Source organism: Geotrypetes seraphini, chromosome 1 (assembly GCF_902459505.1).
Source record: "Geotrypetes seraphini chromosome 1, aGeoSer1.1, whole genome shotgun sequence".
In the NCBI taxonomy this organism is placed as follows: domain Eukaryota; kingdom Metazoa; phylum Chordata; class Amphibia; order Gymnophiona; family Dermophiidae; genus Geotrypetes; species Geotrypetes seraphini.
The window spans coordinates 472,419,210-472,441,300 of NC_047084.1; the positions used below are offsets into that span (position 1 = coordinate 472,419,210).

Consider the following 22,091-nt stretch of genomic DNA (forward strand, 5'->3'; position numbering starts at 1 on the left):
GTGCAGAGAATCTCACTGCCCATGTTAGTCACATTAGGAAAAACAAGGGCCACACAAAGAAATGATACCCACTCAAACAACAACAATAAACAAATACAAAGAAGTCAATTGCTGTGCCGAATTGGAACTCTCAGCCCAGAAAAGCTTAGCGTTATCTCTGTTTAGAGATATGTTGCATTCCATTTAATGATTGGAACTAGACCCTTGTCACAACTTAATTTCTCTGAGTAACATTAGGATAAAATGCCTTTGCCGATTTCCTGTACTTTATTTATTCTGCACATAAATTTCCAGCGGTTGCCCAATAAACCCACTGCCTCTTTCTTTGAAGAATTACAATATCTGGTGTGTGTGTGTGAGAGCAGATTCCTCCCTGCATTAATACACTGTTTCCTTTGAAGGATTTATTTGCTAGAGCTGAACTTTTGGAACTCTGTGCACCTTATCACACTTTCACATGCCTTCATGCTGGATAAATTTTTTTTAAAAGCCTGTCAGGGCTTGTGCCAGTTAAATCCAAGCTTTCATAAGATTTGTTTTACTTCTGGCGTCAGAAGAGATGTTCAAACCAAGTGTTTTTGGGGGGAGGGAGGGGGAAAGGGGGCTGCTGTGAAAATCTGGAGAACTCTTAACAAGGCTAATCCCACAGCAGCTTATTCCAACCAGTCATTGCTGCCTTTCATAGCCCCCTAGCTCAGAGTGGGGTGAGTGACTTGTTCAGTGGGCGGTCAGGAGTAATTTATTGGCTAAAATGACCAGAGGCAAAGCAATGTGGACAGCAAAAAGTGCCACAGACCATCCCGACCAGCAGCCAAGTCCTGCACACAGGTAAAACTTTCCATTTTCAACTGCAGTTAGAACCGAATCTTTGCAGGCAAGTCACAACCAAGTAATGAGGGAGCATTAGGCTTCATCAGTGTAACACCATTTGGCCATGTCTTGCTACGGACGTTAGAAGTGAGTGTGTCAGTGTTTAAGGGCAGCTAATGGAAGTAGAGGAGGATGTACTTGAAGTTTTATTTTGCATCAAGTAGTAGTCAAGGCACTGTAACACGCACGGGACTTATTTCCTGTGTAAATTAGCAGATTATTTATTTAAAAGTGTTATGTCACCAATCACTTTTCTGATGCTTTTTTTTTTTGTTAAGGCATTGCTGTCACCTGCTTCTGATAGACCAGATTGCTTTCATTTCTGCAGTGGAATTAGTGTAGCTATTTAGGGGAGTAATTTTATAAGCCTATAATTGGTGATTATAAAATTATTCAGAATATACACACACATATGCTGTTGATACATTGGTTTACTTGTAAGTAATATGTATGTATGCTGGGGATGTGTGTACATTTTAAAATATAGGTGTATCCACACACAAACTTAGGCCCCCTTTTATCAAGCCGTGTTAGGGGTTGGTTTTTTAAAAAAATCTTTATTAAATTTTCAATGCTATTACAAAGTGCATAAAATTATATATACATTAATAATCAGAATCAGCACTTACAATCGATCAATAACAATTCAAAATGAATTCCCCCCCACCCACCCCCGTCCAATACATCCAATCAAGGAATAAATAAAAGAGATATCCCCCTGCTCCCCCCTCCCACTCTTCCTTGGATGTGTTAAAGGTAAGAGACAACTATACAGAAGTAACAAAAGTCGTTAATGGACCCCAAACTAAATTATTACGCCCCCAACATATCTGAGTTCATTTTCTCAAATCTATAAAATAAACATAAATTGGAGCTTTTACCGGAGAGGCCAGCAATAAAAAAAAACCTAACAAGGCTTGATAAAAGGGGCTTTAGGTAGAAAGTTACACCAGCTTTGAAGCAAGTATAATTTTGAGGAGAAACTTTTGAGGAGTAATTCTATAAAGACATGTGGCATCATATGTTGCCCTTACAAACCAGACACAGCATACACATCTATAAAATTACTCTCACTGCTTTATTTATTTGTTTGGATTTTGCTCACACCTTTTCTCGTAGTAGCTTGAGGTGAGTTAGCCTCTGGGGGACAGGGGAATACCTAGTGAAAGATTAGAGAAACTGGGCCTTTTCTCCATCGAACAGAGGAGATTGAGAGGGGACATGATCGAAACATTCAAGGTACTGAAGGGAATAGACTTAGTAGATAAGGACAGGTTGTTCACCCTCTCTAAGGTAGGGAGAACAAGAGGGCACTCTCTAAAAGTTGAAAGGGGATAGATTCCGTACGAACGTAAGGAAGTTCTTCACCCAGAGATTGGTAGATATCTGGAACGCTCTTCCGGAGGTTGTTATAGGGGAAAACACCCTCCAGGGATTCAAGATGAAGTTAGACAAGTCCCTGCTGAACCAGAACATACGCAGGTAGGGCTAGTCTCAGTTAGGGCACTGGTCTTTGACCAGAAGGCCACCGCGTGAGCGGACTGCTGAGCACAATGGACCACTGGTCTGACCCAGCAGTGGCAATTCTTTTGTTTTTATAACCCCAGGGGCCTTTTTACAAAACTGTGGTAAGCATTAACGTGTGCTTACTGCAGCAAAACATGGTGTACCGCAGGGTGCGCTGAGGTGTTCCATGGTAATTTTACCATGTACGTTTGCTACCCAGTTGCTAAATATATGTTTTATATTTTTGGCACAGGAGATGTGTCTGGGACAGAGAGTGGGCATGTTCTACAGTAATTGGTTAGCACAGTTGTGTTGTCTTGTGCTTACTGATTAACACAGGTTTAGCGTTTGAGACCCTACCGTCTACTAAATAGGTGGTGGTAAGGGCTCATGCACTATTTGCCTTGGGCTACTGTGAACATTAGTGTGAGGACATTATTGAAAAATACAGAAAACCGGTCATCTCACTCCAGCAGTAAAAATGGCCTTAGTATGCTGAATAACGTGAGTAAGGGCATGCTAAGGCCGCTTTTTAAATGCTGTTTGATAAAATGGCCCCTAACTTGTACCTGAGGTAATGGAGGGTTATGTGACTTCTACAGGGAGTAGCACTGGGATTTGAACAGAGCACCTGTTAAGCCCACTGCTTGGGGCACTAGGCTACTCCACTTCCACCCCCCCCCCTCCCCCGCCCAAGCCCTCCAGGCAGGATCTTCAGAGAATTCCCTAGTGCAGTGAGCTACAGCTGAATGATTTGGTTTGGTTTGGTTGTTTTTGCTCTGAAATCTAAGTGGCAGCGACTTATGAGGGAAGATGAAATGTAGCAACTAGATATGTGAGTGTGTCTGTCCTGAGAAGCTACGGCATCTTTAATAAGGAGCTTTTGAAGGAAATGTCTATTCTCTAGACATAAAACTAGATCTCCGTTTTGATCTTTTTTTTTTGTTTTTTCAGGCTCTTAACACTCAGGTTGTTAATATGCAGAAACAGTCTTGATATTTGAGTGCTTTTATTTATATGTTCAATTTTCTATACCGTTCTCCCATGCACACATACTGAGATCTGTGGTTAAGCTAAGAAGGCTCGCAGATTGCCGTGGGTGCTAAAACGAGACTGATAGACAATGGTGCCAGTAGTGTGGTGGGTTCAACACACCTAACAAACATGTGTATGCATTCTGAAAAGCATTCAACTGCTCCATATCAGGGCCATAAAGCAGCATTTCTTAATCTGTTCTCCTTCTTATTGATGACTGCACAATCCACATTAGGGTAGGGTAGATGTCTGGGGAAACCCGGACATGCCCTCTTTTTAGAGGACTGTCCAGGTTAGGGTTATCAGACATCTGGATTTCCCTGAATGGCTTTTCAAAACCCAGCACTTTGTCCAGGTTTTGAAAAGCTTCCACTAAATCGTGTCAGGCAGAGCTGGAGACAGAACAGGGCGGAGCTGGGACAGGGTAGGGGTCCTCTTCTTTTCAAGAGGAAATCTGGCAACCTTACATTAGGGTTTAATATGGAACAAATGCATAAGGTATATATGTCAGACATCTGGATGGTAATTCTCTTAACAGTGCACCTGTATTTAGGTACCTAGAAGACACTTATGTGGTGCTGTAACGGAAAACGGGTACTTGCTTTATAGAATACTAATGTAACCAGTAAAATACGGGCCTATAATTTAGGCACAAACACTTATGCAAGCCATAGAGCTAGTGGAAATTGCTAGAACTCACATGTAAACGAGAACATTCTGTCATTTACACACATAACTGTGCATCTCGACCGTGTTCTGCTCAGACTGTGCCCGTGTGTGCACTCACCTTCAAACTATGCACTTTTAGGCACCTTTTCATAGAATAGCATAGGATTGAGCAACCTTGGTCCCTGAGGGCTACAACTCAGTCAGACTTTCAGGATTTCCCCAATTAATATGTATTAGATCTATTTGCATACAATGTAGATGGTGCATGCAAATATATCCATATTCCATTTAAAACATTTAAAATAAAATGTTTTTCTTCTACCTTTGTTGACTGGATGTTTTATTTTTCCATCATGTTGGTTCCAGTTTATTTTTTTTTGTTTTCCTGTCGTCTGCTAATTCTTCTTCAAGTCTTTGTTCAACATTTTCTGTGTTTTCACCATTTGTTGATGTTTTATAAGAAGACTATTACAAAATAGATTCTTAACAAAGGCTATTTATCTGAAACACTGTTAGGGTCGAGTCTACATTCGCATACAGTCTTTTGGTTGATCTGGACTTTGGCTGTGGACATCTCTGCCTTACGACTCTTTTGTTTGCTTTGCTTTATTCCCTCACTACACCTTCCTCAGACATATTGATCATTCCTTTTTAGCTCATTTCTGCCTCTTTCTTACCCTTTTCCTCTTTTTAACTTTTCAGCTACTTATGAAATTTCCATCTTCTCTCCCATTCCCCATCTCTCCATTCCCTTTCAGCTTCAGTGTACCTCCATTACCATATTTCTTCCCTTTGTTATATCTATCCTCTCATCCGTTTCCTTGCCTCCCTCTCCTGGTTCTACCATTCTCAACATCTTCCTTCCTCTACCCTTATAGCCCAGCATCTGTTCTCTCTCCCTTCCCTCCCTATCCTCGTAGCCTGACATCTCCCTATCTCTTCCCTGCTGTACTCTGCTCCATGGTCCAGCATTTCTCACACTCTCTTCTCTCACTTCCATTTCCAGGCATCTTTCCATCACTCCATTCTACTCCTGGATCCAACATTTCTCTCCTTCTTTCCCTCCCCCTCCTATGTATTTCTCTCTCCCTCTCATCTAATCCCCATGTCCAACACCTCTCTTTCTCCCTTCCTTGTGCCCTGTATCATATCTCTCTATTCCTCTCTATGCACCATCTCTCCATTCCTCCCCTCCATTATGTGCAATTTCATCCTCTCCCCTCACCAGGCATGTCTTCCTCTCCTCCCCCTGTGGCACCATCTTTCCTTCCTCTCATCCTCCCCTCGCCTCCCCCTCTGCCACCATTTCTTCTTCTCACCCCTTTCCTCCCCCTTTGCCACCAACTTTCCTTCCTCTCCTCCCCTATACTCCAAGGCTTGCTTCTTCGGGTCATGCTACCTGCTGATAACGTGGAAGTCTCTCCTCTGCTGCGAAGAGACTTATGGGTCAGCGCCAGGCAGCATGTGGTAATTGCTGCCAATACCGCGACCCAAAGATGATGACACAGCAAGATTTGATGCTGATATGGCCCTGTGTGGGAAAATGGAATTCTGTGTGATTGTGCAATTCTGTAGAAATTCTGCATTCATGCGCAGTCATGCAGAATTCTACCAGGAGTAAGCATATGGGCAGATCATGCATGTAGGGAGCAGAAACAATGAGAATGACCAAATAGATGAACCTGGATGACTACTAAAAGACCTTTATAGGAAACAGAGATGGGCATGCATAATAGACGCAACATAGGCCGTACTTTGGCTATAAAGCCTACTTCTAGAGTCCTCATGAATAAGAAACAAAGACTTTTACTTTATAGCTGAAACATGGCCTGTGTTGGTTCTGTTATGCACGCAGCTCTCTGTTTGGATCCTGTTTGAATATTCAGTGCTGGGCTCTATCCAAGAACCAACACTGAAAATCCTGGTCATTGGCAGTGCATAGAAGTTATTTGGATATGGCCAATGTTCAGTGTCATTCCTGAGCAGCTAACCAGGCAGACCTATGACTGCTATTTATGCCACCCTATTTATACTGTTAGCTAAGTGGACACTAGCACTAAATATTCTTGTGTTCACATTGCTCCCAGTCGCTGTTCCCTGTGAATGGAGTCCTCCATCTTCAGTCCTGCCAGTGGGGGTGGAGTGGTGGGAGGGGGCAATGCTATTTCACTTTTATATTTTCAATAGTTAGGGCCAGACAAACTCCGTCAGGTTCCAGAAAACCTAACTATCCCTAGTGATTGAAGACACAATATTGAAGCATCATCCCCTACTGGTAGCAATGTGATTGGAGTTTAAGTTTTAAGTTTAAGTTTTTAAGCTAAGTTTAAGTTTTATTAATATTTGATATAATCGCCTATTCCTAGGTTTCTAGGCAAAATGCAAAAGTAAAAATTATACAATGTTAAAATCCATAAACATAGTTAGGGGGTTTGCTTGACGTATTGGGACATTGGGGTAAGCAGGGAGGAACTACATATGTGAAAGTAAATCGTGCCAAACGAACCTGATTGAATTTTTTGATTGGGTGACCAGAGAGCTGGATCGAGGACATATGCTAGATGTAATTTACTTGGATTTCAGCAAAGCCTTTGATACAGTTCCTCATAGGAGGCTGTTGAACAAACTTGAAGGGCTGAAGTTAGGACCCAAAGTGGTGAACTGGGTCAGAAACTGGCTGTCGGACAGATGCCAGAGGGTGGTGGTTAATGGAAGTCGCTCGAAGGAAGGAAAGATGACTAGTGGAGTCCCTCAGGGTTCGGTGCTGGGGCCAATCCTGTTCAATATGTATGTAAGTGACATTGCTGAAGGGTTAGAAGGAAAAGTGTGCCTTTTTGCAGATGATACCAAGATTTGTAACAGAGTAGACACCGAAGAGGGAGTGGAAAATATGAAAAAGGATCTGCAAAAGTTAGAGGAATGGTCTAATGCCTGGCAACTAAAATTCAATGCAAAGAAATGCAGAGTAATGCATTTGGGGATTAATAATAGGAAGGAACCGTATATGCTGGGAGGAGAGAAGCTGATATGCACGGACGGGGAGAGGGACCTTGGGGTGATAGTGTCCGAAGATCTAAAGGCGAAAAAACAATGTGACAAGGCAGTGGCTGCTGCCAGAAGGATTCTGGGCTGTATAAAGAGAGGCGTAGTCAGTAGAAGGAAGAAGGTGTTGATGCCCCTGTACAGGTCATTGGTGAGGCCCCACTTGGAGTATTGTGTTCAGTTTTGGAGACCGTATCTGGCGAAAGATGTAAGAAGACTTGAGGCGGTCCAGAGGAGGGTGACGAAAATGATAGGAGGCATGCGCCAGAAGACGTATGAGGAGAGACTGGAAGCCCTGAATATGTATACCCTAGAGGAAAGGAGAGACAGGGGAGATATGATTCAGACGTTCAAATACTTAAAGGGTATTAACATAGAACAAAATATTTTCCAGAGAAAGGAAAATGGTAAAACCAGAGGACATAATTTGAGGTTGAGGGGTGGTAGATTCAGGGGCAATGTTAGGAAATTCTACTTTACGGAGAGGGTGGTGGATGCCTGGAATGCGCTCCCAAGAGAGGTGGTGGAGAGTAAAACTGTGACTGAGTTCAAAGAAGCGTGGGATGAACACAGAAGATTTAGAATCAGAAAATAATATTAAAGATTGAACTAGGCCAGTTACTGGGCAGACTTGCACGGTCTGTGTCTGTGTATGGCCGTTTGGTGAAGGATGGGCAGGGGAGGGCTTCAATGGCTGGGAGGGTGTAGATGGGCTGGAGTAAGTCTTAACAGAGATTTCGGTAGTTGGAACCCAAGCATAGTACCGGGTAAAGCTTTGGATTCTTGCCCAGAAATAGCTAAGAAGAAAAAAAAAAAATTTAAATTGAATCAGGTTGGGCAGACTGGATGGACCATTCGGGTCTTTATCTGCCGTCATCTACTATGTTACTATGTTACTATGAAAAGAAAAGAAAACATTCAAGGTAAAAAACAAAAGGGGGGTTAAGGTTAACTGAGAATAGCTTTAGTCGCTTGCAGAGATTAATGGTCAGGTACGAAGTTATATTAGGAAGGCATCTTTCAAGAGATGGCTTTTAAGTTTCCCTTTGAAATGGTCTAGTATTTTTTCTTCTCTTAGTTCGGGTGGCAGGGCATTCCACAGTTGAGGACAAGTGACAGAGAAGATTTCCCAAGCGTCTAGGACGCCCACTCAGCTTAGAGGGAACAGTTCCATCCGTAATCTACCCCAGACTAGGGTTACCAGACGTCTGGGTGCCCGGATGGACTTTCCCAAACCCTGCAGTTTGTCTGGGTTTTAGAAAGCCCTACCGCATCTGAAGGACCTCTGAGCATGTGCGGACAGTTTGTCTGGGTTTTGGAAAGCCCTGCCGCATCTGAAGGGCCTCTAAGCATGCGTGCATGACATCACATGCAACCGTGTATGCTCAGACGCCCCCCAGACTCAGCAAGAAAGAAGAGATGAGGCTGTAGAGGGTGGGGCTGGGGCTGGGGTGGAACAGAGCAGGGTTTGAGGCAGAATGGGACAGAGCTGGAGGCAGAATGGGCATGGCCATACGTCTGGGATTTTACCATTTGAAATATGGTAACCCTACCCCAGACAGTCCTGGCACTAACCGGTGGCGGCTACAACAGTCAGAAGCAATATTAAGTGACATTGGCTAGTTCAGTGCCACTGAGTAGCCCCTCCCAATCTGCTCAGCATGATTTAAAGACAAAGCCTCTCCTGCCAAGTTAAATTGTTTTGACTATCAGGCCCTAAGCACTTTTCATATAGTGAAGTGCTTCTTAACCTAGTCCTTAGAACACACCCTTGCCAGTCAGGTTTTCAAGATGTCCACAATAAATATACATGAGATAGATTTGCATACCAATGAGGCAGTACATGCAAATCTACGTATCAGGTAACTTCTACAGGATCATTTTTTTTAAGGGACTTGAATAGATGTACCAGCTCAAAAGTGCATGGGGGAACTAAGATGTGATCCGAGAAGATAATCTTGAAATCAAAGAGAGGGCAGAGTATCAATATCAAGGTGGATTAGCACTAAGTAAAGGTCCCTTGCTTTATTATGAAGAGGTCGCTAGAGGTAGCTCCAAGTAATGTAGAGGGCAGAAGCCCAATTAGAATGATGTAGAATGGCTTGAGGTGCAAGAAAGCAAGCCAATGGAGGTAAAGGGTGTATTCAAGAGGTTTGGATGCTGCAACTACTGCTGTTCATCAATTCCTTAGCACTACTAGAAGTAAGGGCAGGGAATGTTGTCTTGTTTGGAGGGGGGGGGCAAGGTGCTCTGCCCTAGCCCTGGCGAAATCGTGCAGCAGCTTCAATTTTAAATGATTGGGCAGCTGCCAGTCAGTATCAAGAAGAAGGCCTGCCCCCGGAAGTCTTCATTCTACTTCCGGGGGCAGGCCTGCTCCTTGAAGCTGTGTGGCAACGGCTGCCCGATCATTGCAAGTTAAACCCTGGGAATCAGGAGGGCGGGTTGGCACCAGTTTTTAGGGAGGCCATGGCCCCTGTGGCCTCCCCTGTTCTGACACCTATGACTAGAAGTACGCAGTGTTAGGAGATGGAAATTGGATGACAGCAGTGTAGGCAAGGTCAGTGAAGATTTGTGAGGAGTGGCCTGACTCCTGCTTTCTGAAGACAGCGATAAGGGTTGCAGTACAAAGTGACAGACTGAGCAATAAAGAAATTTTTATTCTTGTATTGTGCCTTTCTTTTTCACAGTCAAATTTTTTGATTTTTAAATTCCCATAGACTCTGGAACTATTTATTGACTTGAAACACGGATTTAAATTGCTTTATATTTGCAGTGCATCAAATAAACTAAGGGGTCCTTTTACTAAGGGGCGCTAGCCGTTTTAGCGCACGCTAAACACTTACATTTCCATTATAGTCTATGGATGCATTAGCGTTTAGCGCACATTAATATTTAGCATGCGTAAAATGGCTAGCGCACCTTAGTAAAAGGACCCCCAAATTGAACTGAACTTGCCCCTATGCTTTTTAGCGCGTGTTAAATATTAGCGCATGCTAATCATGCGCTAAACACTAACACTAGTAAGTTATCCTATGGATGCGTTAGCGGTTAGCACACGTGTTGGTTTAGCGTGTGCTAAACGTGCACTAAAACGCTTAGCGCACCTTTGTAAAAGAGGGCCTTAATGCCGTTCCTCATTATAATGTCTTTAAGATTAAAGATGAGAAGACCAAGTACATTCATGAGCTGTATTGCTACACTTGGTTGCTTTCCATCATTTTACTTCTCCCTGATGGATTCAATGCCTTTGCAACATGGTTATGTAAGATATGTGCTTATGAAAAAGGTACAGCATGTACAAAAAAATCTATCAGAGGAGAAAGCTTCTTACTAGAGTAAAACCAATATTAATAAATAACGAGCCCACTAATGTTTTGCAGTCAGTTATCAAGAACAACTTTTACAAAGTATTAACAGACCTCAGAGTTCCACAGAGATGCAAACATACAAGAGAGGGTCACTCTCTCAAAGGAGTCCCAAATTTTCTAATCGGCCAAAACCCAGAAAGAGAACTGAGAAGAAGAAACTCCCACTAGGAAGAAAAAATTCCCAGTCAAAAAAAAACGTCTGTTAAAATACACAAAAAAAATTCCAAATTTCACAGTCACTAAGCACAAAACCAAAAATTTTAAATTAGTATACTCAAAAACTGGAAGAGAAAAATATCATTCAAACTTATCAGATATTCAGCTGTCTTCCTTCCACAACCACTTCCTCATGCGTCAGACAAGGATTGTAATCCACAAAACACTGGAATGTTCGGTCAGTACAAACTTCTGCATCGGAATCCCACAAGGCACAAAAGCTCTTCACTTCTTGACAAGGGACCTTGTTTCGCTAGCTTCTGCGTCAGGAGAAGAGTAATCTGAATCACACCAGCTCTGCAATAACAAAATGGCCTCGTATTCATCAAAGACACCAATACTGACGTCACATCAATCAGCTGATCAAAGAAAGCTAATCAATGAAAAAGGTAGCATATCTTCAGTCAGCTGCAAAATCCTGACAGTGCTAGCAACTGAACCTTGCTATTTAATAAATTATTTTTTTTTCAGTAACTATGGGCTCCTTTTACTAAGCTGCGCTTAGAGCGCACTAAATTGTTGCACGCTAGACACTAACGCCTTGAGCATGTAGCATGTAGCATGGGGCATTTGGCATGTAGCAAGGGGTTAGCTTGCACAGCAATGCAGCCACGCTAAAAACGCTAGCACACCTTAGTAAAAGGAGCCCTATGTTCTAGATCAGGGGTGTCCAATGTCGGTCCTCGAGGGCCGCAATCCAGTCGGATTTTCAGGATTTCCCCAATGAATATGCATTGAAAGCAGTGCATGCACATAGATCTCATGCATATTCATTGGGGAAATCCTGAAAACCCGACTGAATTGCGGCCCTCGAGGACTGACATTGGACACCCCTGTTCTAGATAGAAAATTTTTTTTCTTTTTAGAGCTCCTTGCCCTACTCATACACAAAATAATATAGCAATAGAATTCAGAAACTCACCAGTCAATCGTCTGTAGCGGTAGTCTGTATGCTTTTAAATGCTGACTATCACTGACTAAGTTACACCCAGATAGTCAATGCTAGGCCATGTCTAGGTACCAGCATTGAATATCTGGGTCTGACCGAATTGCTGCTGGCCAACTGATCTTATGAAGGTTCTGACCGAAATTCAGTCAAAACCCTCAAAAGTGTCTGTTAAATTTTTCTCTTGATTTCTCCAAATCACCCTTGCGACCAGACCCCTCCTATGAAGACCTCCCCAAGCAAGCCCACCTCCCTGAATAAGATCTCTGAGACAAGACCTGCTCCCGAAAAAGTCCAGCCCCACCCCCAAGCAAGAGCCTCCCTCAGGCAAGACTCACCCCTGAGCAAGACCATCCTTGAAACCAGCCCCCTACCATAGAACCTTCTTATATCCCTAGTGGAGCAGAGGGTGTTATCCAAGGCAGGAGTGATCCCTTCTCACTCCTGTCTCTAGAAGCTGCCTGAATTAAAATGGCTCTAGAGGTAGTCTCAAGGTACTACTACTAGAGGTTAGCTTTCCATATACAGGTACAAGTAGTCTCCGGGTTAAGAACAAGTTCCATTTTTAAAGCCATTCTTAAGTTGAATTTGTATGTAACTCAGATCTTGTTGCTCTTCACAAAGCCAAGGGCAGCGTTTCCTATACGCTGCCCGCAGCTGACCCAGAAGCCTTCCCTCTGAGCACAGAGTAGAGGAAACCTTTATGTTTCCCTCCCAAAGTCTGATCCTAGTATTCTTCCCATCTTCTCCACCTCCTTGAGGCCCCTCTTCTATCTCTTTCCATCTGTCCCACTGTTTCCTTTCCACCACCACATCCAACATTTCTCCCACTCATCTCTCTCTTCCCCATGCATCTGTACCTCACTCCTCTTCCACCACCATGTCCAATAAGTCTCCCTCCTTATGCCCGAGTCTCCTCTTTCTTCATTTCTCCATGTGCACCATCTCTTTCCCTCTCACTCATAACAATTCTCCCTTTCTATTCCCTCCCCTTCAGCATCTCTTTCCCTCACTCCCTCCATTCTTGAGATACCCACTCTATCCCGCTGCCAAGCGAACCCCCCCCCCCAGCAGCAGGAGAGATGCCCATTCTGTCAGAAAAATACAGACAGAAAAAAGTGGAAAATCATTGGACTAAGGGCTACTTTTACAAAGGTGCGTTAGGGCCTTAACACGCAGAATAGCGCGCGCTATAATGTCGCGCACCAGCCGCTACCTTTTAAGCAGGCGGTAATTTTTCAGCTAGCGCACATTATAGCACGCGCTAATCTTGTGCATGCGTTAAAAACGCTAGCGCACCTTAGTAAAAGGAGCCCTAAGTGTATAGCCCTCGATGGAGACTGCCCCCAACTTTGTTGGTTAGACCGAGAACTTTGCAGTGGCCCCCTTGTACTCCTAAATAACTAGAATCTCATTATTTTCCCTTCTGCTTCGCTGCCTGGAACAAACTGCCTGACTCGGCACGTCAAGCTCCGTCTCTGGCAATATTCAAATCTGTGCTAAAAGCCCACTTTTTGGAAGCCGCTTCTAAGTTCTAACTCCAGCCCACTTGTAAAGTACCTATATCTGCTTTGTCTTTCACTCTGTAATTCCCTACCTGAGCAGCATGTATAGATTCGCCCTTTTTTGTTCTGTTTGTCCGTCACAATCAGGGTCTGTCTCTTGTGTGTTAATGGACAGCGCTACATTCATCTGACAATGCTATAGAAACGATAAGTATTTGCTGGGGTTACCAGACGCCCGGATTTACCCGGACATGTCCTCTTCTTAGAAGATATGTCCAGGCGTCCGGATGGCTTTTCAAAACCCAGCACTTTGTTTGGGTTTTGGAATAGTTTCCACCTCAGGACCGCGTCGGAAAGGAATCGGCGCATGCATGTGTGGATGCAACGTGTGGTTACGTCACACACATGCGCGCATTGCATGTGAGGTGACGGTGTTGTATCCGTGCATGCGCTGATGCCTTCCCGATGCAGTCCCGAGGATGAGAACAGGTTGAGGGGGTGAGGCTGCGGCAGAATGGAGGTAACTGTGGCAAAATGGAGTGGGGCTGGGTAGAACTGGGCGAGCCTAAGGGCAGGAGTAATATCTGGTAACCCTACTATTTGCACAAGGGAGGTGGCTAATTTTTGATGGACCCGGGGCCTGGGATCCTTGTGTGTTCAGTACAGAAAGAAGTGCATATCTGTGTTTATTTCTCCAGTGTTGTAATACTTACTGAGTATAATTTCGTGGGGTTCCCAGTTCAGTTTCCATTTGTGATCTCTTGTTCTGTATTTGGTAAAGGTCTGTCTGTGTTTTGTGTATAAAGAAGTCATTTAAAGTTGTTTTATTTGTGGTAGTAATGGGAGGTGGGGATATCAGGGGCAGGGTGCAGGAATAAGAGGGGATCAGGGGCCCCCTCCTTAATTTCTGCCCTGGGCCCCAGAATGTCTAAAACCAGACCTGGGGGGGCAGAGCAGGGCGGAGAGTAAGCATGTTCTGTGCTAATCTGTTATGGTGCGGGAATGACACGTGTAAACAAACACAAGCTAAGGCCACTTTGGCCCCGATTCACTAAAGTCAGTGATCATCGCTAAACCTGTTTTCACAGGTTTAGCAATGATTGCTGCCAACCGACCCGATTCACAAAACGGCCCACTGCGTATTTTTCCACTCAATCACCCATTTTCCGATCCGGCCATGCAAATTAGTAAAACCCCATACAAAATAGCCAATTGATTCACTTAAGTTTGCTTGGCTATTTTGTGTCGGGTTTTATGATCCTAAAACCCGACTGCTGTAGACCTGTCGGTAACTGTGTTACCAACAGGTCTGCCTGGTTTTTTTTTTCCATGGCACAGATATTTTGTGTGTATTACACATGCAACATATCTGCCCCATAAAAAAAAAAAAAAAAGAAAAAAATTCCCCGCCACTCGCAAATGGCCAATCAGGGACTTCCTTAGGATCCTTCCTAATGAAGTCCCTGATTGGCTCAGGCCCCTCCCAAGGGAGGAACATGAGGCACCTGAGCCAATCAGGGCCTTAGGCCCCTCCCCATGCATCACATGAGGAGCAGGAGCAGGAGATCTTTGCAGTTCCTCCTGCTCCCAACACAAAAGGTATGGATGATGCGGGGAGGGGAGGGAGCATTGCAGTGGCAGGAGGGAGTGGGCATCCCTCCTGCCGTTTTTTGGGGGGAAGCGGGTGGGCCGGCGGGAGTTGTGGCTGGAAGGAGTGGGCATCTCTCCTGACGGTTTTTCAGGGGAGCGGGCAGGGAAATGGTCGCTTGGGGGGGAGTGATTGTCGGCTTTTTTAATGGGACAGATGGTGCACGTTTAAGTCACACAGAACATCTGTCCCATTAAAAGAAAGCAAAAGCCTTGACAGCAGTGACAGGAGGCTGTTTCTGAGCGATTGAGTCGGTCAGTTTACATGTAAATGATTTGCACCTCCATGCAAATCATTTGCATGCATACTTGATAGTGAATCAATCGCTGTTTGAAAATCGGCCAGAGAATTATATTTTGGTTGTAACTCACTTAGTAAATTATGGATAAGCGATTTATCAAAAACAAATAAACTTGAATTGGCCAACAGTGATTGACTCACTATCTTTAGTGAATCTGGGCCTTTGTAGCCTATATGAATAGTTTGGGATCATTCGGACATATTTTCAGCCTGATCCTATCAGTATAAGAGCTAAAATTTACAGTGAAGTCATTTTCACAATCTGTGGGTAAACATATGACTTGGAATATCAGCCTGGATATGATGTATTTCTCTTTTTCTAATATTTGGTTTCAAATTTCCTGGGCAAATGAGGTTTATACTTTTTTTTTCTTTTCCAGGCCCAGAAGTCATGGATCGAGAGAGCATTTCACAAGAGAGAATGCGTTCATATCATACCAAGTACCAAAGACCCCCATAGGTAATTGTATTGTTAGAAGCTGTGCACAAAGAAATGAATAGAATTGAAGGACTATGAAGACAAGGTTGTTTATCAATATTTGTGAATCTTCTAGAAATATTTTCAGGATACAAGGTTCATAATTTCCACCCAGATCCAGAGCTGAGAGCCATGGATCTTCTGTACAGGTTCTCACAACCAGGCTTAATTTGCAGATTAAAAGGAAATAGAACTGTGGAGCTGGAAAAGTATTGGGTGGCAAGGCAAAGAGTGGATATGTCTTAATAAGATTGGTGAACACTATTGCACAAAAATCCTTTATTCATCAAATAACTGAACAGTTCAAACTCAATGACTCGACTTAGACTGAAGCTTAACTCAGAAAAAAACAAAGTTTTTTGTAGCTTCACCGCGCTTGTTTGATATTAAAACATCATTGTGTATAACTAAATTCAGCTATCCTATTCAATCTACCATTAAGGTTTTGGGAATAATATTGGACCAGGGCTTGACTATGAAGAACCAGATGGACTTTTTGGTCAGAAAGGGTTTCTTCACTCTTTGGAAGCTTCGATCTGTTAAGAGCGTATTTTGATATTTCATCATTTAGAGTTTTGGTGCAGTCTCTTATACTAAGCCAGCTTGATTACTTCAATATTGCCCATTTGGCAATTTCCCAGAAGAATATGCAACGATTGTGAATAGTACAAAATGCGGCAGTCAGGCTGATTTTTAGGTTGAAGAAATATGATCACGTAACACTCTCCTATCGGGTACTGCATTGGCTGCCAATGTAGGCGCGGGTGAAGTTTAAGTTTGATTGCTTCTGTTTTAAGGCTTTGTTTGGTTTAGCTCCCAAATATATATTTGAGCTTTTCTCTTTTGCAACCAACAGACATAAGAGAAACTCACATCTGAATTTTGTTTTTCCACCTTGTTAGAGGATGTAAACTTTAAAAACATCATCAAAATCTTTTTTCATATCAAGCAGCGTTATGGGGTAAGAATTTAGAACAATTGCTATTGCTTACTGACACTTATGGGAAATTTAGGAGACATCTAAAAACATATCTGTTTTCAAAGTATTTAGGCAGCTAATTTGTAAACATTTTATTATGCAGTATTTTGATCATTTTAGTGTCTGTAATTATTGGCTTTTAACTTTTTTAGTTCTATTCAACTTCTTTTATTTATTTTTTTTTAACTACTGTAAACCGCATAGAACTTTACGGCCTTGCGGTATATAAACTGATTATTATTATTATTCTACAAAACATAGGTGTAAAACAATTAACAAAGGAACAATATAAAAGAAAACAACTAAAACCAATATGTAAACGTCCATATATCACAAAAATACCATTGTAGTACAACAAAAAAATACACAATCAATGAACTCCATACCTAAACGAACATTAAACATGTATCAAATACAAATAACATCCATATTTGTGTGTTCATAGCAAATTTATGTATAAAATATATATACATATAATTGATCATAGAAGGCGTTCAAGATATGCAAAGGCAACTATTGGAAATAAATGATGCCACGCTGCGGACATTACGAAACATAAAATACAAGCATGGCATAGCATGAGTAAGCCAAATTCAAGTACGCAGACTAAAAGAATTAAATAAACAGATATAATTGGCAAAAACATATATCAAGGTGAACTATCAGTTAAGACTCACAGAAATATACATATAAGGGTATATATTGGGTGGGCCAGGAGCAGGAGCAACAGGAGAAGAAGGGACGGATTAGGGATTACAGTAGCTGTTTTCTGCTTTGCTCCAGTCTCACAACCTACCCTCCTCTTCCTTGTAGGCTGCTTAGAAGAAAGGGAGTAGGGTAGAATGCCCTTATTTCTCTGGAGTCTGAAAATAAGTGGTGGAATTGCGTTCCAGGCAGAATTTATTGTGACAAATATAAATTTATAAAAACCTTTTTACCAAACAAGGGACCCGACACGGTCCGTGTTTCAGACAAACCTTCGTCGGGGGTCCAATATGCCAAAAAGGTTTGAAAAATATGCCACAAAAAATATAGGATAAAAAATCAGTTGGCGATTCTCGGCGTATTGGACCTTTTGGTTTATGATTTTTTTATCCTATATTTTTTGTGGCATATTTTTCAAACCTTTTTGCATATTGGACCCCCGACGAAGGTTTGTCCGAAACACGGACCGTATCGGGTCCCTTGTTTGGTAAAAAGGTTTTTATAAATTTATATTTGTCATAATAAATTCTGCCTGCATCTTGTACACATCTGCAGTTTGTTTTTGTTTGTTCCTGGTTGGTTTTTTCTGCAGACAAGGTTGGACCCCTCCTTCCTTTTTTTCTTGCTCGGAACTGCGTTCCAGGCCATACCCCCCCCCCCCCCCCACACACACACACAAATTAAGGGCTCCTTGTATTGAACGGCACTAAGGCCCTCTTTTACTAAGGTGCGCTAACCGGGGTCCAGAGAAGAGCGACTAAAATGGTTAAGGGGCTGGAGGAGTTGCCGTACAGTGAGAGATTAGAGAAACTGGGCCTCTTCTCCCTTGAAAAGAGGAGACTTGAGAGGGGACATGATCGAAACATTCAAGATAATGAAGGGAATAGACTTAGTAGAGAAAGACAGGTTGTTCACCCTCTCCAAGGTAGAGAGAACGAGAGGGCACTCTCTAAAGTTAAAGGGGGATAGATTACGTACAAACGTAAGGAAGTTCTTCACCCAGAGAGTGGTGGAAAACTGGAACACACTTCTGGAAGCTGTTCTAGGGGAAAACACCCTCCAGGGATTCAAGACAAAGTTAGACAAGTTCCTGCTGAACCAGAACGTATGCAGGTAAGGCTAGTCTCAGGGCGCTGGTCTTTGACCTAAGGGCCGCCGCGTGAAGGCACGATGGACCACGGGTCTGACCCGGCAGTGGCAATTGTTATGTTCTTATTAGCGCGCGCTAAATGCTAACATGTGCATGTTAGTCTATGGACACATTAGCGTTTAGCACACTCTAATTCGATTAGCGCACCTTAGTAAAAGAGGGGAGTAAATGGTTTTAGCGCGGGCTGACGAGGTAAATGCTCTGACGCTCATAGAATTCCTAAAAGCATCGGAGCATTTACCTCGCCGGCCCACGATAAAAAAAAAAACTCTAGCAACGTTTAGTAAAACCCACCATAAGCCTTGCTTACGGCCATTTACTTTTTGGCATTTTAGTACCTTCTTCTATAACAAAAAGTTTCAGAGGAAGAGGGAAATCTCCTCTATGCTCTCCAGAAACACCAATATTCCTATGAATAACCAGCTTATGACCCAGGACTTGCAAATTAATTTTCAAAGGGTTGTGTCCTATAAATTTTAAAAATTTGGGGCCAGCCAGCACCACGGTACCTGGAGGCTTTGCACCCAAGTTGGACTAGGTGTAAAGTCCCTATCAGAAATCCCAGTGCATTTTCTGTCAGCCTCACTCTTCCCTTTTTTTTTGTGGATATCAGATAAAAGCACCCAAGGAGTAGGACAGCAGTTTTTCAAATGATGGCTTTTACTTGCACCCGCCTAGTTATCAAGGTAAAATCAATTGAAAGTGGTTCTTTCTATTCTCTAACACGGACGCACCTCTGCTTTAGCAACAGCTTCTAAAGCAAGGACATTTTGAAACAGTTCAGAGCTTTTAACGTCACCTTTACACGTTGTTTACCCCATAACATCACACCTGCATGCATGTTTATAATTGCAGTGACATAGGAAAAGCATGACTGTAAACTGTCATTTGTCCTCTCATAAGTAATATTCTTCTGTAATCTATTGGGTAATACATGCAAATTACTCAGGGTTAGTTATTTTGAATAAAATACTGTGTGGTTGCCATGTGAGCAAAGTTGAATGCAGGGAAATGAAGGTCCATAAGTAAAAAATGTATAATGTGATACCATTTTAATGGGCTAAATACCTATCTTGACTTGGTTTTGGACATTATACACCCTTCATCAGGACAAACTCTACAGAGCTATCATCATATAATGTTATTATTCTTTGTTCACTTTTATCTCTATTAAATTTCTTTTAAAAGTCACTTAAGGGAATTCTTCATCAGCTAAACGATAATAAATTCATTTAGAGATCCTTTTACTAAGGTGCGCTAAATGCTAAACACCCATTATATTACTGTGGACGTCTTAGCATTTAGCCCACTCTAATCTTTAATGTGCACTAAATCAGTTAGCACTCCTTAGTAATAGAACTTCTTAATATGCACCTGAGACCTGCCTGATCATACTGAACTCCTTTTATATGTATCATTTTTTTCATTATTGTACACAGTGTATAGACATATGATAATATTGCACATGCAAGTCATACTTTCTAATCCCCAGAAGTTCTAATTTTTCAATATCCACATGGAGGGCAATTTTATAAGTTTGTCTTGTTTGGGAGACCAAGTAGGCACCTCTTTTGAGCCTTTTTTATAAAAAATACTTAGGCTCATTTTACTAAGATACACTAAAGAACGTAGCATAGAAACATAGAAATATAGAGTATGACAGCAGAAGAGGGCCGGCGGCCCAACAAGTCTGCCCACTTAAGAACCCTCCCTCCCTGGTGCCCCTCTTTCATGCATAACTTTGTAGCCCTCCCACCTGTTGGTCCCATCGACTTTTGAAGTCAGGTACACTACTGGCCCAGACCACCTGGCGTGGAAGTTTATTCCATCGATCAATCACCCATTCGGTGAAGAAGTATTTCCTAGTGTCACTATGAAATCTTCCCCCCTTAAGTTTTAGCGGATGCCCTCTTGTCACCTTGGGACCTGTAAGAAAAAAGATTTCTTCCTCCACCTCAATGCGGCCCGTGATGTATTTGAATGTTTCTATCATGTCCCCCCTTTCTCTGCGCTCCTCGAGAGAATATAAGCACAGTCTGGTCAGACGTTCTTCACATGGGATGTCTTTAAGTCCTGAGACCATCCTAGTGGCCATTCTCTGGATCGACTCCATTCTCTTCACATCCTTTTGATAATGTGGCCTCCAAAACTAGACACAGTACTCCAGGTGAGGTCTCACCATGGATCTGTACAATGGTAATATGACTTCAGGCTTTCGGCTTAGAGAATGACACGGTGACAAAATTCATCACCGTTTCCGTCCCCGCGGATAACCATGGTAAACCATCTTCATATCATTCTTTAAGGAGAGAGGGAAGAATCAGAGTATGAATGGCCACAACCTGGGAGTGATGGTGGACACAACATTGAAGGCGTCGGCGCAGCGCGCCACAGCCTCAAGGAAAGTGAACAAAATGTTTGGTATCATTAAGAAAGGTATCACGACCAGGACGAAGGAAGTCATCCTGCCACTGTATCGTGCAATGGTGCGCCCGCACCTGGAGTACTGTGTCCAGTACTGGTCGCCGTACCTCAAAAAAGACATGGCGATACTTGAGAGAGTCCAGAGAAGAGCAACTAAGCTGATAAAGGGTATGGGGGACCTCTCATATACTGACAGACTGAAAAAGCTGGGGCTTTTCTCCCTGGAAAAGCGAAGACTCAGGGGAGACATGATAGAAACCTTCAAGATCATGAAGGGCATAGAAAAAGTGGACAGGGACAGATTTTTCAAACTAAGGGGAACCACAAGTACAAGGGGGCACTCAGAGAAATTGAAAGGGGAAAGGTTCAGAACAAACGCCAGAAAGTTCTTTTTCACCCAGAGGGTGGTGGATACATGGAACGCGCTGCCGGAGGATATGATAGGCAGAAGCACGCTACAGAGCTTCAAAGAGGGTCTGGACAGGTACCTGGAGGACAAAGGGATTGAGGGGTACAGGTAGGAGTAGAGGTAAGGTTATAGGGACAGGATTAGAGGTAAATTATAAAATTAGTCAGAGACCACTGTTCAGGCAGTGGGACTGATGGGCCGCCGCGGGAGCGGACCGCTGGGCAAGATGGACCTCTGATCTGCCTCAGCGGAGGCAACTTCTTATGTTCTTAACCACTGATCCTCAAGCTTTGCTTTGAAGAATGCCGGTGTAGAAGGACTGAGGTTGAAATAGACACTACAGAATGACAGTCTCTGGTATCCAGAGCAGATATTGTGATGTCATAATGCCTCATTCCATCAGTTCCTAAGAGCCAATCACATCAGTGATGTCACAATGGCTTCATTATCCTTGGCTCACAGAAGAATCAGAGTATGAATGGCCACAACCACTGACCCGCAAGCTTTGCTTTGAATAATACTGGTGTAGAAAGTCCGAGGTTGAAATAGACACTAAGAAATGAAATGGGATTATTTCCCGTGTTATCCGCGGTGAAGGGAACGGTGATGAATTTTGTCACCGTGCCATTCTCTATTTCGGCTGATAAAGCTCCTTCTGATGCAACCCAGCATTTGTCTTGCCTTTGCTAAAGCTTTCTCCACCTGATTGGCAGCTTTCATATCTAAATATTAAGGAGCCCATTTTATTCCTGTGGGCTTCTTAGCATTTACAGGGAAATTATATAACCAGCGCCTAAACTTAGGTGTCGGTAATTGAAAAATGCCACCAGAAACCGCAAAA

The 22,091-nt window shown here is 42.9% G+C and overlaps 1 protein-coding gene across 1 annotated transcript in view; it reads left to right on the plus strand.

Annotated features, from left to right (window-relative positions):
* The window catches only part of TRPM3 (transient receptor potential cation channel subfamily M member 3), a 492,536-nt gene that overhangs the window by 136,157 nt on the left and 334,288 nt on the right, over positions 1–22,091 (plus strand). Inside the window, exon 2 of the mRNA XM_033962555.1 lies at positions 15,460–15,565. Within this exon, the coding sequence (XP_033818446.1) occupies positions 15,460–15,565 (106 nt within the window). The remainder of the gene's footprint in view (positions 1–15,459; positions 15,566–22,091) is intronic.